At 57.9% G+C, this 17,196-nt stretch overlaps 2 protein-coding genes across 4 annotated transcripts; one reads left to right on the top strand and one right to left on the bottom strand.

Moving 5' to 3' along the window:
• Positions 1-163: 163 nt before the first annotated feature.
• PRRG3 (proline rich and Gla domain 3) lies at positions 164-10,005 on the bottom strand. Of its 2 annotated transcripts, none has more exons than XM_054169429.1 (4): positions 9,939-10,005; positions 6,852-6,893; positions 3,012-3,172; positions 164-2,490 (listed from the first exon to the last, which is right to left on the bottom strand). In XM_054169429.1, the coding sequence occupies exons 2-4, from the start codon at positions 6,856-6,858 to the stop codon at positions 1,954-1,956; spliced, it is 705 nt and encodes a 234-aa protein (XP_054025404.1). In that variant the 5' UTR covers positions 6,859-6,893; positions 9,939-10,005; the 3' UTR covers positions 164-1,953. The 2 variants fall into 2 exon arrangements, with proteins under 2 accessions (XP_054025404.1, XP_054025405.1); XM_054169430.1 differs by having other exon boundaries at positions 6,852-6,889; positions 9,939-9,978.
• A 3,367-nt stretch (positions 10,006-13,372) lies between these two features.
• On the top strand, positions 13,373-15,747 carry CLDN2 (claudin 2). Of its 2 annotated transcripts, none has more exons than XM_054169431.1 (2): positions 13,373-13,484; positions 14,530-15,747. In XM_054169431.1, exon 2 carries the CDS (start codon positions 14,731-14,733, stop codon positions 15,424-15,426), a length of 696 nt encoding a protein of 231 aa, XP_054025406.1. In that variant the 5' UTR covers positions 13,373-13,484; positions 14,530-14,730; the 3' UTR covers positions 15,427-15,747. The 2 variants fall into 2 exon arrangements, with proteins under 2 accessions (XP_054025406.1, XP_009905613.1); XM_009907311.2 differs by having other exon boundaries at positions 13,374-13,484; positions 14,550-15,747.
• Positions 15,748-17,196: the final 1,449 nt, after the last annotated feature.

The following is a 17,196-nucleotide window of genomic DNA, read 5'->3' as shown; positions in this document are numbered from 1 at the left end:
CTCAGCCCTGTACCAGTACATACCTCACCTCCAGTGCTGGTCCTTTCCTCACTGATGACTCTGCTGCAGCTGTGTCTTGGGGAAGAGTATCCCCTGACTGCCCCCTGCAGAGGTGAGCCCCAGCACCCCCACGAGATGGAAATGCAACTGTGCCCAGTAAGACATCCCCCTTGCAGGAAAAAGCCACCCTGTGCCACTCAGACTGTGAGGGTTTTTTAATAAATACCTTTTTTCTGCACAGAAATATACCAGGTTGTACAGAATACAAACAGCAGGGATACTGACCGAGCAGCAAAGACAGAGGACACACAGCCCTTCTGTCTCCCTCTGGTCTTTTCCAGGCTGTGACCCTGACACTCAGTCACATCTTCCCATAACCCCACTTTACTAAGGCCAAAAGGCAGAGTAAAGGCTTGGGAAGGGACAGACAAAAGTGCCAGCAGCTGCAAACCCCACAGGTCCTGCCCCAGAGACGGCCATGCTGGGCAAGCCTCAGCTCTGGGCTGAGGGTACCTGCTGTGAAAGCATCGCTGGGACCCAGCGGGGCGCAGGCAGCTGATGGATGTACAATAGCCTTTCAGTGCTGGTGGAGAGACTGGTGCTGGGGTGAACACCAAGAAGTGGCAGTGCTGGGAGCTTCTGGACTAATCCTGGTGGGTTGGTGAGCACAACCACCTTTTTAGCCCATCAGACATGATAGGGAAAGGACAGAGCCGTTGCTTGAACTCCAAACACAGCTGCCCAGGAAAAAGGGATGCTCTGGTCCCACAGCCAGGCACCTGCTTCTGTCCTGTCCTGGCACCACAACCACCTAGACAGGGTTTGGCCCTACTCCCAACCTACTGGCATCACTGGCTCATGGCATGATCAGTCAGCTCTCACCTCTGCAGCTGCCTCTGTCAAACGCCCTCCACACCAGGGCTATGACCACCAAGCACTATGGCCACCACAAGGGCCTGCAGGAGAGTAGGGTCTTGCATTCCCATTTACCTGCTCTGGAGGACAAAGAGCCCCAAGGAGAAGAGGAGGTTTGGGGCCCATCCACATCCAGCATCCTATCTCTAGGGCAGACACAAGACAGGCCATGCTCCAGGAAAAAGGAGCATCCCATCTCTTAAAGCATGGGACTACCTTTAGCTTGAGGTCAGAGGCGATCCCACCTGCCAACTCTGCTGCAGCCAGACCTCCAGCTGGCTGGCACCCCACAGGGGGAAAGCAGAGATCATCAGGAAAAAGACCCACTACTCCAAAGTCACTTACCTGACATGCAAGACCATCACGAGTCTTTCCCCTCTTTGCAAAGGGATCTAGGAGATCAGAGAGCACCTCCCTGACTGCTCCTCCACGATCTGTGGACAGCAAACATCACTACAGGCACCGGCAGGATAGGCCGGGCTCCCCACTCCCACCTGGCAGCAGATCCACACGAGGGAGGAACCTTCCCCAAACACAGAGCGTGGACACCAACTGTGGGGATGGGCAGAAATTGACTGCACCTCTCCTGCATCCCCAATTCCTAATCAGAGCCCTGAGCAGCAATACAGGGCCCAATGAGGATGCAGGGTAAGGCTGAGCAGTGCCCCAGGGAGGCGGCGAGGCCGTTGAAACCATGGGAAATGCTGTGTCTGTTGGAGGGGAAAGTGAGGAAATCAAATGCACCATGGGGAGAGCCCCACATCGAGCCAGGAACAAGCTGCTCTGGCTGCTACAGCACTTAGGTGAGCAGGGAATGAGGGGCAGATGGCCGGCTGGCTCCAGAGCCATCCCCTCAGCCCAGCCTCACCCCGCTTGGGGACAGCTATTTTTGGTTAGGAGGGTAAGGCTATTGTGTGATGGCACCAGCTCGTACAAGTGAGGCGGGGTGCCCGCTGGCACCTGAAGGGGGTCCCAAGCACGGCGAAGGGAGGGTGGGTAAGCATGAGTGTGTGGAGGGGCAGGAGGGAGGCAGAGCTGCTATTTGCCCAGCGCAGGGGCAGCGGCCATGATCTCTTCATACTTGGGTGGGGGCTCGTTGTAGGAGACGCTGGTCTCTTCGCCACTGCTGCTCTCGGGGTGGCCCGTCACCTCCTCATAGGAAGGCGGAGGGGTGGCACTGGACAGTCTGGAGAGGACAGAGGTCGAATGCTCTGGCGGGTAGAGGGTGCCATCCTGCTGGGGGGTGCCCCCAGCTCTGCCATCTCCAGCCACCCGGCTGCTGGTTTCTCGCTGGTACTGGGTCTCCCCTTGGCTCTGCGACCGCTCCCGGTACACCATGACCCTGGGGAGGCTGCGTCCCGTGCGGCTGGCCAGGTATCGGTTCTGAGCGTAGGAAGGGCGGTGGCGGGTGGCCTTTTGAAGCTGGCACCTCCAGATGATGAAGAGGGCGATGACTATCAGAAGAGCCACTCCCAAGAGGGGTACCACCACGTACATAGCGTCTGAGCGCTCCGTGCTGTGCCCGGGGTCCTTGACAGAGTAGACAGAGTTGGTGTAGCCCTTCCAGAACTCCATCTGCGGCAGGAACAAAGAACAGCACATGTGCTGCAGGTGGGACAGGCACCTCCTCACCACCACTGCCCTCCCTAGGTCCACAAAACAGGCATCTTTCTGGCTGTCCCTCAGCACTCTCACCAGGGCTGCCAGCATATGAGGCACCCTGGGAACCACCACAAAAGATCATGGGGACATCCCTCAAAGGCAGCCAACAGCCTCCACGCCGAGCAGGAGAAATTTGGTTAACACCAGCTCCAGCCTGGAGTCAGGGACAACAGGACACATTTCCCACACTTGCCGTGGGAATGCCAGCTCGACCTGCAGCTGTGGCCTGGCTGTCCTGGCAATAGCAAGGTCAGGGCATTGCCCGGGAAGGGAAAGTCATGCTGGAAAGTGAAGTCACAGCACGGTGCTTGCAGAAAGAGGAGGGCAAAGCGATCAGGAGAGGCTGTTCCCGCTGTGCTTTCCTTCTCTGCCTCCAGCTTACTAAGGCGTAAGCCCTCCCGCAGCCACTGGGGAGCAGGGCAGGACAAACTCACCGTCTTCTCCTTGTTCTCGAACACTTCCTTGACCTCCTCATAGCTGCAGACCTCCTCGATGCACTCCCGCTCGATGGTGCCCTGCCGGATCTCCTCCAGGAAGCCGTTGGCTCGGGGAAAGCGCTTCAGGACCGAATGGGCGTTCCTGGCCCCCAAGAACACTGCAAGACAAAAGGCAGAGACCTGCTGAGCAGGGAGGACAACCCCATAGTTGTCCTCTGCCCAGCCAGGCTTTTCCACTGAATTTCGGTGATGCAGGCATCCCAAACACCAAAAGCCCAGGGCCACAATTCAGGTAGCACAGCAGAGTGCCCACAGTGAGAGAGCACACCCAGAGGGGAACTGAGTTCTTGGGATCCACCCAGAGATATATGGCACCAGGAACATGCTTCCAGCAGGGCTGAGACGCTAGAGACATTGGAAGTGGCAGCTGCAGACCACACAGGACAGCTGGAGACAGAAGGCTCTGAAAAGACTTGATTTCAAAATCCTGCCCTTGAAGGGATTTCACCTTGCTGCCCATTTGCTGCAGGGCAAAGGAGATCCCACTGGGTGAGCAGGGCCCCACGGGGCTGGTGGGCAGAGACTGTTTTCTTCCAAGCCCAAGCCCAACAAAGGCAAACCTCCCCAACACATGGAGACAGCACAGGGGGTCATGAGTCAGATACTGAAAGGAGCTTCAGCAATGTCTCCTCAGATGACATCACATTCTTATCCCCACTGCATTTTGGTGCAGAGGCCTCACAAGCCTTCCTCTGCTCCCAAAGCCCAGGAGGCTCTGGGTTGCCCACATCAGATCTTCCCACAAAGCATGCAGACATGAAGCCAGACTGTGCAGGAACAGCACCTGCCTGCCTGCCCTTTCAAAGCCTCTCCCCCAACACTGCAGGAGGGAAGATCTCCACGAGGTGCGGGAAGCAAGCACCTACCAGGACCTGGAACGGCACACCAGGGGCAAACAAGTTGCTGCCCAGAAAGCAGATACTCCACACAAACCACAAGGACCCAGACATCCCATGCACACATTTTGTGGAGGAGTTTCTGTAGTGCAGCTGAACACACTCAGCTGCAGGCTGGCACCATCACTTCCTAAGCCAGCCACAAAGTCATGCTGCTTCCCCTGAGGAAGATGCATCGGTTCAGCTGGCTGATCCGCAGGAACCTTTTTACCTCCTTCACCCTCAGGCTCAGCCTTCCACTGAAATCAACCAGATGAACCAACTCACACTGCAGCAACATTACAGATGCAGGACAAGGAGGCAAGGGGACAGCCAGAGTCTCCCAGCAGAGTAGCTTGGCTGCAACACAAAAACACTCCCTCGATAAGGAGCTTGGTGAAGATCAAAAGACAGAACACTCAGTGAGAAGCTATCAGCTTCCTTCATTAGGAGCCTTTTACCAGAGGGACTGGCAGCTTTCCTCCTGCTTTGCCTTCCACATACCCTGCTCCTAGAAACAGCAAGGTACTTGTAATAGTGTTTGTAAGTAACAAAGCAAGGACAAGATCACGGCACAAGGAACTACTACTGTGCTACACCATCCTGTGCTCAGAGGCACTGTGCTCTCCTTGTGCTGTGTAGGTGCACTTCCCCCCCATGACTTATTAATGGGTTGCTTCAGTGAGAGAGTTTGCAGAGAGCTGAACCACTGAGCTGTGAATGAAGAGCAGTATGAATGATGTGAGTCAGAGACCTTCCCTCAGAATCAACTTTATTATGCAAACTTTTGGGGGTTTAATATTTTTTTTCACAAGGACAGCTGGAAAAAGGCATTTTCAAGAGGCACAGAAGGCATCTTGCAGGAGGGAAGGGATCAGCTTGCTTTGACTTCTGCAGAGGAGGAGGGCTATTCTGGTTGGAGAGGGAGCAGGCTGCCAGGCCAACCTTCTCTTGAGCCTTCCCAGCATAAGATGATGTTTTACAAAGACACTACCCCTTCCACAAATGGCTCATTCTTTGCTGGAGAAGTCTGGCCTCACCTCCTTTGCCTCTCAGCTTGATCAAGCACCTCAGCACCTGAGTCTGAGCCTTTTTCCAACGTCCTCAGCACACCTGGGAGCAACAAGCTTGGCTGCAGATCCCACTGTCAGAGTTTTCCATCCCTGCAGATACCAGCCACGACACTTCCCTACTTTGCCATGCTCAGCTGGGCAGGATATAAAAACAGACACACAGGCAGGTATCAGGAGCAATGTTCTGACTGAAAGCATGCCAAGATGGAGGTGTGTGCCTCTTCCCACATCCAATTTCCTTCAGGGACCTAGAAATGGTAGAAAAGCAGAACCTAAGTCACTGTTCCCTCCCCTCTTTCACAAAGAGCTCCCAGGTGCCTGGAAGCAGAGCAGGGAAACTAATGGCCCTCAGGAAACAAGAGCCTTGCCAACTCTCTTCTCCAGCCTGGATGCCCAAGTGACCCAAAGAGCAGACAACTGAGCAGATCAGAGGGGTCCTCCCAAGGCCCAGCAGCCTCAGTACTGACCCCTTGTGCCTCTCCAAGTCTCCCCACACCAGCTGGAGAACCGGTGCTCAGGAAAGATCAGAGCTTTAGGCAGGGGGAGCAGGCTGGGTTCATTGTATCCCTGCTGAGTTTCCTAAGGTGCTGCTGGCCCCTGGTGGAAGGCAGGCTTGGCCACACCACTACCCCACAACTCTGCTGCCCAGCTGGTGGGGACATTCCCCTTCTCTGCAGAACGACGTGTGGCTGTGTCTGCAGAAGGGACAGCCAGGGCTGCACGCTGCCGGGGAGCACATGATGGTGAACATACCGACCACCACGCTCCCTTCCTGCACATCAGGGTCCCCATGAAGGGGACAGCTTTGTGGGGAACACTGCCACCACAGGGGACACCTCCCACAGCCAGTAAGCGCTGGTGAGCCAGCACCTCAGCTCTGGGAGAGAGAGAAAAGACAGCAGTGGAGGTAGGCAGGGCCCCAGCCGGGTACCCTCCTCATTAGCAGATTAAACCTGCCTTATAAAATCGCTGCCTGAAGCCCTCTGCTCCCTCCCCAGCCAGCAGAGCACAGGCAATGAAAGGCATACCTGTCATCCCTCGGGTCCTCCTCCTGTGTCACGGGTGGCTGTGGGGCCTCCCCGAGCGAATCTCTGCGTCTCCCGCGCGCAGCCGGCGTCCTCCTCCGGCTCCCACCGCAGCCCTGCGCGCAGCCTGCGCCCGGCTGCCCGGAAGAGCGAGGAGGGAGGGTTGAGTGCGGCCCTGCACAGACCTCTCACCGGCCGCCACCCTGCTCCCTCCGCCGTCTCGGCACGGCGCTAGCCCCACCTGCCAGGCACACCTTCCGAGGCCGCGGCGTGCCGCGGGAAGCTGCTGGCGGGGCCGGGTCAGGCAGCCGCCCGTCCGCTGCCAACACAGCCCCCCAGTGCCACCAGCCACGCAGGCTGCAGAGCAGCGTGGCCCCCAGGAGGGGCAGCTTGTGGGGGTGCCAGTTATGAGCCACGAGGAGCATCACCGCTAGGACGTGCCAGCACGGATCGGCAGCCCCTGGAGAGAGGCCAGTGAGTCCAGAGAGCCTCAGGGAGGCCTGCCTAGCACAGCAAGCATCGCACAGACAAAGAAACGCTGCAACATACAGGGAGTCCTGGAGAGGGCAGCCCTGCAGCACCTCATCTCGACTCCCACCTTGCACAGGGAAGAAAGAAGCACAAGTCAGGTTGGACTTCAAACCACATCCAGGGATAAGAGCTCTGCTGAGCTCTGCTCTCCACGGAGAATAACACCTCCCAAGAAGCACAGACACTCCTTCCTTGGAGAGATGACTGCCAAATATTCCCCTTCTCTCCTCCAGCACCACCACCACCTCTCCATCTTGACTGGGGAACACTTACTTGCCATGCTGCCTCACTCGGCTACAGGGGGCTCCTGCCTACCTGCAGAGAAGAAAACAGGAGAATCACTGACAGCTTAAATTTCACCCCTTGAATCCCAAGACCTCCACCACCCAGGGTCAAATTCATGCAGAAAGCATCCAGTGGGCCCACAATAGCTCCCAGCCCAAGCAGTGCCACTGCCTCCTCACCCATCACATGGCTTGAGGGACTGGAGCAGCTCAGGACACCCCACAGCTCTCCAAGAGCCTGGGGCAGGTCTCTGAGGTACTCATGCTGCACGAGCCCATGGAAGGCTACTGCCCTGCACTGGAAACCCAGAGGGCTGTGGGCAAGTGAAGTAGGAAGAGAAGAAACTGATGAAGGAGGGTCCCCATAACATCATCAGACAAGAAGATCTGAATGTCAGAAGCTGCTGGGAGCAGCATGGTGTTCTTCCCTCACACAAGAGATGAGATGCAGGTAGAGCAGTCATCCTGTTTTAAAGCAACTTCACAGCCATGCCAGTTCCCACTTCTGCACCTCCTACCCACATTCTGCAATAAACAAGACCATGCTGTTTTCTGCTCTGTCAAAAAGCTGACTGCACAATGGGAAAGAAAAGGACAGGCATCCCCTAAAGGTTGTTGGGCCAAGCTAAGGGCAGCAGCAGGAGTGACAGAGCTCCCTGCACACCCAGAACAATAGCTTCAAAAGCAGAATTTCACTAAACTAAACCCCACAGGAGTAAAACAGAGACCTTCAGAAGCTGAGTATGTCCCTTTCTGCTTGCAGGAGCAGTTTCACTCTCATGTTTTCCATGCTTTGTCTTCTCCTTGTGCTCAGTGCCCCACCGATCACCGTCCTGAGCAAACTCATCTCCTTGCATGGCACCAAGCTGTGGCAAAGCCACAACTCTGTCAGGAGACAGAGAGGATAAAACTAACTAGCTCCTACGGGGATTTATAGAGGATGAAGAGCAAACGTGGCTAGAAACAGCAGGAACTAAACCACATGCTGATTTCAGGTCCAGGACTTCAGATGGTCAGTTATCCCTAAAGCACTCGAGCCCACTCAGCTGGAGCAAGGTCAGGGACAGCACAGAGCCATTCATGGGGTCAGCAGGGCTAGAAATGTTTCTCATTTCACATGAAAGGCAGGCATCCAGATGCACAGGAGAGCTGGAGCACCCCACCACAGCAGGCACTACACCACCTCTCCAACAGCCACCTGCTCAGTAAAACCAGTGCCTCCCCACACCTTTCCTGTGGTTTCCGAGGTTCCTCCACCACAAGTGCCAAGAGGCAAAGCAAGCCTGGAGATGTCTCCAGAGGGAGAAAGAAGCTTCTTTCCAGTAGTTTGCAAAACTCAGATTGTAAACTTCAGTCTGGAGTTTAAGCAGGAAGACAGACAAGCAGCAGAGCACCAAAATTACACAAGATGGGTCTGCTACCTCCTGCACCCCACAACCTGTACCACAAGGCTTTTTCGCTGCAAGATGTACACTCAGCCCCGCTTCTCTGAGCTGTTCTGGGGGCTGAGAGCAGCCTCTGGATCCATGGTCTCCACAGGCTGCTACAGCTCTCAGTGGGGACCACCTGATCTGCTTTTGCTGGCTTCAGTTTTTGTGAGGAGACCCAAACCCAGAGGACAGAAGAGCACACACATGGGAAAGTTGCCACATTTTCCACACTCACTGTCCCCCTTTGACAAAGAGAAGAGAAATACAGAACTAAGGATAATCAGGACTAGATTTATCAGGACCTCCACCTCCCTAAGTCACATCATACACCAAGAAACACATTTATTAAGTCAGGAAGACTTTAATTATTTCCCAAGCATCTGTGCCAATGCACCCAGTGTCAGAGCTCAGAGATGGTTTATTCCAGAGTAACAGTAAGCCAGGTCTACACAACCCTACAAGCACAAGCAGCCCTTAGAAGGGCAGACATCCCAGACACTGATTTTTATTTACACATGCACAGTCCTCACCACCTCCCCTGGCTCCAATGAGCAGGAGAAGCTGAGCTACACCGCACGCAGTGACGCCGAGGCGAGCAGCATCCCTCCTGCCTCCGCACAGCCACGCACGCCGAGAGCAGACTGAAGCTGGAGGCTGACCTAGCAGTCGCCCACCGGGTCCCGGTCCCCCCTCCCCTCCAGCTTCCTAACACGCGTTGGCCTCATCTATAAATACCCCATCGATAGGAGGTTGCCAAGGCAACCATGAGGAGGCGCGGGGGATGCAGCCGGGAGTGAGGATGCTGCAGTCACACATTTGTGTCCCCCCCCGGGCTCCCCCACATCTCCGCCCCCGCTCCCGTCACCGATGCCAAAGGAGGAAATCGTGCTGGCAAAAGCTCGTGCGTGCGGCGCCGGACCCCCGCAGACCTCAACCGGGTGGGGGGTATGGGGACCACACCTCTTCTCCAGGCTGGGGGGTACAGGTACAGGTCAGGGGGATCCACAGACACCAGTGACGTGCCACAGCACGCAGGGAGGCTGCCGGCTCTCCTGGCATCACGTAGCCGCGGCTGCCAGCCGCTCAGCAGGATCCCAGCAATATTTGGGGTTTTCCGTGCCAAGATCCACAGCAAGGAGAAGAGGCTGCACCGACTCCACTTGCCAGGGATCGCGGGGTCCCTACAGGCTGCCAGGAAGCCTTGCCCTCCCAAAACAGCCTTTGGAACCCAACCGACCCCACAGAGCCAGCCCTCGTGCTTGCCCCTGGCCAGCCCCTGCCCCGGCCCCTCCACCCCAGCACTGCCCAAACCCGATTCCAAATTACTTCCATCGCCCTCAGTTTCTAGTGTCACCCCGCAGCAGGGTCCCCCTCCAAACTCATCTGTCCCATCAGCCCAATGTGAGTTTATCCAACTGAGCGGGACTTGCTAGTCCCAGATGAACCCCATCACCACACCCTGCCCCACCGCCACATCTCAGCCAAATGCCTATAATCCCTTTGCCAGCTCCACGACTCCCACCCACCGGGCCCCGGCCCCTTCCTTCCTGCCCCAGCATCCCGTAACCAGCTCCGTACTTCCTGTCCCCCTGCCCCTGCCTGCCTACCCCGCGCCCCGTGCCCCGCCAGCGCCGCCCCACCCCTACCTCATGGCGGCCTCGCACCCCGCCGCAGCCGCTCCCTCCCGTGAACGGGGAGGGGAAGGCCCCGCCCCCGCCCTTTTCCTCCCGCCCCGGCACCGCCCCTCGTCCAATCAGCCCCCCGCAGCCAACGCGCGCCCCCTTCCTCCTCCTGCGATTGGAACGCGGAGCAGGGGAGGGGTGGGCGGGGCCGCACGCTCCTCCCCCAACCCGGGAGACCCTGGCAGCCAATGAGGGTTACGGCTGATGGGAGTTGTAGTCCCCCTGCCCGGGGCGGCGCCGCCGGAGCCCCGGTGGGTTGCTGACGCTGAGCGGAGAGGTTCGTACCCGCCGCCTGTCTACAGGCTGCCCGCGGGGAGGCGTCTGCCTGTGTCTCCTCGGTGCCGTCAGGCCTGCCCTCGTCTACTTCACCACGCCCTCACACCAGCTTGCCTGGGCTGCCTGCCTGCAGCGGGGGCCGTTCAGCCGTGTACCCTGCCTCCTCTTCTTCCTCCTCCTCTTCCTCTTCCTCTTCCTCACTGCCCGAGTCCTCGTAGAGGCAGAGGGTGGCCTGCACAGGGAAGTTCTCCAACAGCTTCTCCCCCACGCTATACAGATAGTCGAAGGACTTGGACTTGGGCCAGAGCAGCCTGTGTGGGGAGAGCTGGGGTGAGATCCCCCTCTTGCCCACTGCCCTTGGTCCCAGCCAGGGAGCCAGCAGCAGGAGACGTACCTGACTGGGTGGTGGAAAAACAGCAGCGCTTTATCGGAGCAGCCATCCTCTGCCGCCTCCCGAGTCCAAGCCTGAGGAGACACAAGTCAGTGTGAGACCTGTCCCAGGGCTCCTCCTTCCCCCTGCTCTGGCACAGCAGCAGCAGGGCACAAGGGGACATGAGCTGCCAATGAGGGCAGACTTTTCCCTCCCATCAGAGGGGAATGATGCCCCCCAGACCTGGCAGACCCCTGCAGAGTCAGCCTGGACTGAAACTGTTAACACTTCCCTCCTCTGTCCCTGGGTTTAGGTCCTCATGCCACCACCAAGGAAACAGACATCTACCCTCCCCCATGGGCTTTCTGCCAGCGTAATCTCCTCGCCTGCCCAAAAGCTCATGCCCAGGCATCCTGCTAACCCCCTGAGGAATGCCTACCAGGCCTGGGACCAGGTGCCCCTTTCAGGTCCTGCAGCAGGGCTGTGCTGGCTGTGGTTGCTCAGGGGTTCTGCCTGGCCCTGCCCCAGCAAGGCTGCATGGCTTGTGGGGCACTGGGGTGATGTACCAGGGGAGGTGGGCACAGTGCTGGGGGTGAAGGAGTCTAGGGTGAGAGGGTTGTTTTCTGCCAAACAGGCACTCCAGCCCTGCCACTGGGAAACTAGAGGGACACACACAGAGCAGGGAGTGTAAAACTCACGGTGTCTGTCTGCGCCATCCGCCGCTCAGCTCCCTCCTCTGCTCGGGGCAGCCATGGTCTCCAGAGAGGCAGAGATCTAGGTGCAGAGAGCAAGTTCAGCACAACAGTCACCCACCCTGGCCCTCTGCCCCGTTCTTTCCTCCCCCCACTACAGCACACCCCCCCAGCTGCATGGGTAGGGGTTCAGGGACATGCAGGTGCAGTTGTTCCACCACAGCTACAGTGCTCCACACCCAGGCTCAGCCTACAGGACCCTTGGGAGCCCCTGGGCACTCTCTCCCACCCATTGCTGCTGCAGGTCCCCATCACAGCGGGCAGCCACACAGCCTTCACCCCAACCCAGCCAGAGCCTGTCCCATCCCCCTTCCCATACACCCTCTGTTCTCCCCACCCTCCCCAGTCTGCAGAGCATCCAGGTACCTTCCCCCTTGCTCCAGCTCTGAGGCTGGATGAGCACTGGCCACAGGCGCCTGGAGTCTGTGGGGAGGCAGGCAACAGGCAGCAGCTTCCATGGTGGCAGGCGATGATGTCCCCTCTGACACCGCAGACCACTGCAAGGACACCTTTATAGCCCTGCCCCAGCCAGTGACTCACAAATTCTTCAGGGCAGGGGCAAGGGCAAAGGAGCAAGGGACTGGGGGTGTGGGGACAGTGTTTCCCAGTGTGTGAAATTTGTCCCAGTTGTGTAAACAGAGGGTCAGGGGAAGGCTGGGGACAGAGTAGCTGCAATCCCTGGTGGAAAAGCAAAACACAGAGGAGAAAAGTTAGACACCATTTGTGAGAAAATCCCCAGGGGGAAACAGGGGAGGGCAGAGACAATTAACAAGGATGATTAAGTGCTCTTTGTAGCCATTTGCATAAGGGAGAGGGAATGTGGGGAAGGGATGGGAAATGCTAGGGCAGCAGAAGGGGTATGAAAGAGGGAGAGTGTGGCGAACTTGTGATGAGGACAGCACAATGGCCATGATAAGGACTATGTGATATGTATGCTCTGGTGACAGGCTGATGCACATGTGATGGGCTGCAGTGAGCACAAGCACAGAGCAACCAGAAAACTGGTGATGGGATGCTCAAGAGGGGACAGGGAGGGAAGATTAACAACAGGGGTAGACCTCAGGCATAAGCCAGGCCAATGGTCCTGCTTGGGCACCCTGCTCAAATCACCCTGGGGAGCTGACAGACCCCATTCCCACACTGCACACACTTGCCCATGCTGCCTGCCCTCTCCTTTGGCTTTTTGAGATGTGGACCACAGCAGGAGGTACAGAAAAGCTTCATGATACAAGAGTGCAAAGCTGGGGCACCTCCACCCCCTCAGCACCACCACACATCTTGTCTCTGCCCACTGCTCCTGCCCAAGCTCTCCAGGCAAGGTGCTGCTGGCAGAGAGATTACCTCCCACTCCTGGGAGGGTTTCAATTTGGGACAAGGAAAGAAAATAGCAAATGGTCCCTGCTGTAGCTCTGCTATCAGCATCCAAACACCCCTGTCCAAACACCGGCTGAACCCTGCCCAGCCCTGAGCACAATTTGTCACCAGGGGCCCTCCCTGCCCCTCTCCATCTGCAGCAGCCGGCGAGCAGGAGGGGGCACGGGGCCAGCACAGCCCTCATTACTGTCTCCATTTGCTCCTCATTTGGGCCAGGAGTCTTGAAACAACAAACCCCACAGAGGACCAGCAGTGCCAGGAGGAGTGAACCAAAAGCCCCAAATCACCCTGCAGGCGTGGGGAGTTCAATCTGCTGGCATTTCACTGCCCCTCCAATCTCAGCACAGGCAATGCAGCCCAAAGCAGACACACGGACAGTAGTAGCAAGCAGTCACCTGCTGACCACCAGCTGACCGCCAGAAAGGTGACAGCAAACCAGACCTGAGCCACTTAAGCAAACCTACCCTGATAATTAATAGATAATGAGCAAAACAAGGCACCCCAGCTCCTCAATCCTTCCCGACGCTGAAAGGGTTTAATTCTGATCTGCAGTAAGCCTCTGATCCAGGCTGACATTTGCAGATGGATTTTGCAAAGCTGTAGCTAAACAATTCACAGTCCCTGATCCCCTGGGCTGGGGCCCCGGCCGCTCACCCTGCCCCAGCCAGCCACCTCCAGTCCTGGGTGACCCCTGGCCACAGCCACCCTCGATCCCACCCTGTGTCTCCAGCTGCCTCCGTAAGTACCATCGAGTTCCAGCACGGCCCTCCCGTGCCTTTTTTGTCAGCACCTCCAGCACCCCAGGTGTTTCTTGTGCAGCAACGCCCCTGAGGCAGAGTGGGAGGTCTTGGTTAGCACAGAGGAAAGGAGATAGAAAATTGGGGAACTTTGGTATCTGAGCTGCCAGCAGGGCAGAGGGAGAGGAGGGAGGAGAGGGAGGCACTGGGTGGTAGCGGCACTCTCAGCTGGGAGCGTTCCCAGGGTGAGAGGCTGCTGGCCACGGCGTCAGCCTGCTGTGGTGTGGGCTCGGTCTGGTTTCACAAGGCACTGTGGGGGAGGGATTTTGGAACAAGGCCTGCACCTAGGGCTGTGGGCAGGAGACTAGCACTGGTAGAAAAACCCCACTAGCATCAGCAAGCATAGCTGCACCCCTGTGTGCTCATCCCGCTGAGGGACGGGTCACCTCACTCAGCCCGGGAAGCATGCCTGAGGTGCTGGTAGTGTGCTTTGCTCTGGGGTAATTCTGCCCTCTATGGACCTCCAGGCTCTCCTGGGGCTGTAGGCATCACTGTCGCATGCATCCCTCCCCATCGTTTCCAGCAGCACACAGAGGCCAATAGCCACAGGTCAGGCTCAGGCAGACATACCAGTGTCCTGCCAGAGCAGCTCAGGGTGGGTGCTGAGTAGCTGCAGATACATTGAGTGACCCCCATGCAGATGGTGACAAGGCCACAATCCCCCTTCCTCAGCTTGGGGAGCATCAGATTCACCACCTCTGGCAGGTCCCAAATAACATGGCACAGCTGTAGCTTTTTGGCTTCCATGTCACAGAAGACAAGGGATCTCCAGGAAGGCAGTGGGCACTTTTCCCCCTCCAGCATCCAGCTCTCCATCCCTGCCCACGGCCCCGGCGCAAGGGAGGGCTTTGGCATCCTTCCTGGGCAGCGCTGCTCTGCCTCTGAAGTCTGGCCGGGGAGATAGCGGAGGTGAAAGTGCACTTGGCGCTCCCCCACGGGCTTGGGTCAATCGTTAATCGGGGAGGGCTCGCTTTCCACTCTTGCAGGTAGCTTCTCCTCCCCCCAGGTCCCACCCACGTGCCGGTGTCCGCACAAAACCAGCACCCCTGGGAGCGGGGTGGAGCCGTGGCACAGCGAGCGGAGCCGGCAGGGCCATGGGAAGGTAAGCGTGTGGGAGCAAGCCAGACGAGAAGCCGCGAGCCCCAGGGAGCTGCTAGCCAGCCAGCAGCTGCTAGCCAGCCAGCAGCATGGTCTCCGTGGGGCTGCAGCTGCTGGGCTACGCCGTGGCCTTTCTGGGCTACATAGGCACGCTGACGGCCACGCTGCTGCCCAGCTGGAAGGTCAGCTCCCACATCGGCTCCAGCATCGTCACGGCCGTGAGCTTCACCAAGGGGCTGTGGATGGAGTGCGCCACGTACAGCACGGGCATCACGCAGTGCGACATCTACAGCTCCCTGCTCAACCTGCCCGCCGACGTCCAGGCGGCCCAAGCCCTGATGGTCAGCTCCTGCACCGTCTCCTCCCTCGCCTGCCTGCTCACCGTCGTGGGCATGAGGTGCACGATCTTCAACCAGGGCTCGCCGGGCAAGGACCGGGTGGCGGTGGCCGGCGGCGCAGCCTTCATCCTGGCGGGGCTGCTCTGCTTCATCCCCTTGGTGTGGAACATCCACGCCGTGCTGCGGGACTTCTACAACCCCGTCCTGCCCGACAGCATGAAGTTCGAGCTCGGGGAGGCACTTTACCTGGGCATCATCTCCTCCCTCTTGTCCTTCATTGGTGGCTTCATCCTCTGCACCTCCTGCCCTGCCCGGGACACAACCGTCACCTACTCGAACGCCCAGCAGCCCCGGCTGCTGGCAGGCAAGAGTCCCCCGCCCTCCGTCAGCCAGATACAGAAGACCAAGAGTGAAGCCAACTCCTACAACCTGACAGGATACGTGTAGCAGCTGTGGGTGGGAACGGGGCTGGCACCTCTCCTGCCTCCCCAAAGCATCTGGGCTGGCACCAAGGGAGCACGGTAAGAAGAGTGGACATGGTAGCATCTCCCATGCTCAGCCCTCTCTCTCTCTCACATGCCTGGGGGGCTTGATTCCACTCTCTCCCCAGAGACCCTGAGAGCTATGTGACTGCTCAGATAACCCAGCTGGTGGCTTACATTGGTGAAGAACTCCAAATCCAGCTTCTGTTTCCTCCTCCGTGCTGCTAGCTCACAGGCAGCCCCTGGCACAGTTGGACCCCAGCCTGCAGCCCCAACAAACCTGCCTGGATGGGGGTGGGTGGGCTTGTGTCCTTAGCAACCATCCCACTGGCCGTGGGGGTATCACAGTGGGGTCAGGGCATCTGCATGGGCCCAGAGTCACAGCTGTGGGAGTTGTGCTGGTTACAAACTGATATAGTAATAAATCTGTGTTTCTAGCTAGGCTGTGGCTGAGCTTTTCTCTGGCACTTAGGGGCCCTGCCAGCAGGGCAGGCTGATGGTGGGGGCTACACTCACCCTCTTGTCAGGTCCATGGTTCAGAGGGTGCCCCAAGCCCTTGTTCCAGCCTGTGTCCCCATGCACCCACCACAGCTTTGCCACCCAGGACACCGGGTGGGTGTCATTCCCCTGCATAGTTTGTCCCCGAGCACCATGTTAGGAGGCTACAATGTGCCACCATTGTGAGGGTGCCAGCAGTGACAAGCATGGCTCCCTACAGGCTAATAGCAGGCAACACCACCACTTCCCCCAGCCCTGCTCTCTTCTAAGCATGCAGCTATTATGGGACTGGGATACTCAGAGGGGAATTTTCTGCTCCCAGATCCATGTGGCATATCAAGGACCCTAGGCAGTGGGGAGAGCCCACCACTCTGAGAGCACCAGTACCCAGGAGGCAGCACAACACTGAGCACCCAGCACAGCCACTGGCCCCAGCAGAGGCTGAGCACCCCAACAGAGCTGCAGAGGGGTCTTGCAGATGGGTCTGTTCTGGGAGGAAAAATGCCCTGAGCAAGAAAACGTTAAGCCCCAAGGGATGGGCAGGCCTCCTCTGAAGTCCCACCACCAGATGCAAGATAACTCCTGTGCTGCTGTGCCACAGCACAGGGCCACCCAGTGACCCCCTTGCCCTGGCTCTCTGCCCTCCAGAGAGCAGGATGCTTTGGTCTACCTCTTTGGTCTACCTGTTGGCCCCTCATAAAGCAATTTAGAAGTCAGAGAGGAAGGAACCATGTTTCCTGCTCAGACGTCACCATCATTACCCTTGCACCAGTGAAATCATGTTTGCTGTGGGGTTAATACTCTCCTGATAACAGCAAGTCACTTTTCTCCTCCTCATGGAGCAAGAGGCCACCTGGGGATCTATACCCTGGGTGACCCTTGCTGGAGGGGACCAGCACGGATTCCATGGCAGAGGCCAGTCACCCTCTTTCCATGGCCAAGGGACAAAGCACCACCTCAGCCCTGGGCTGAGTTACTTACTGCTGCCCCAGGGAAAAGAGAGTTCTGGATGCAGAGGATGGAAAGTACAGAAGGGGCTTAGCCTGCCAGCTGCATCCCCCTTGGTGGTGCCATCAGTTCACTTAAAGTCCTTCAGCCAGAGACGTTTTGTTTCTGGGCAGCTGATGAAGAGAGGAGGCGAGAAAATCGTTGGTATGAGAGGCTGCACACCCAGAGAGGAGGAATTCCTGGGTGCTGTGTCCTTGCCCCTCACCTCCTACCCTGCGCTGCAGGGCCA

The sequence above is a fragment of the Dryobates pubescens genome, chromosome 18 (genome assembly GCF_014839835.1).
Source record: "Dryobates pubescens isolate bDryPub1 chromosome 18, bDryPub1.pri, whole genome shotgun sequence".
NCBI classification, from domain to species: domain Eukaryota; kingdom Metazoa; phylum Chordata; class Aves; order Piciformes; family Picidae; genus Dryobates; species Dryobates pubescens.
The sequence above is the reverse complement of the archived record's forward strand: the minus strand, read 5'-3'. Positions and strand labels throughout refer to the sequence as shown.

What these genes read in the sequence shown, in the direction of transcription:
- CLDN2 (XM_054169431.1), top strand. Translation starts at nt 14,731, where the DNA reads ATGGTCTCCGTGGGGCTGCAGCTGCTGGGCTACGCCGTGGCCTTTCTG.
- PRRG3 (XM_054169429.1), bottom strand. An exon ending in TCGAGAACAAGGAGAAGACG is followed by an intron (nt 2,491 to 3,011) that starts GTGAGTTTGTCC and finishes TTCCTGCCGCAG; the next exon opens with ATGGAGTTCTGGAAGGGCTA.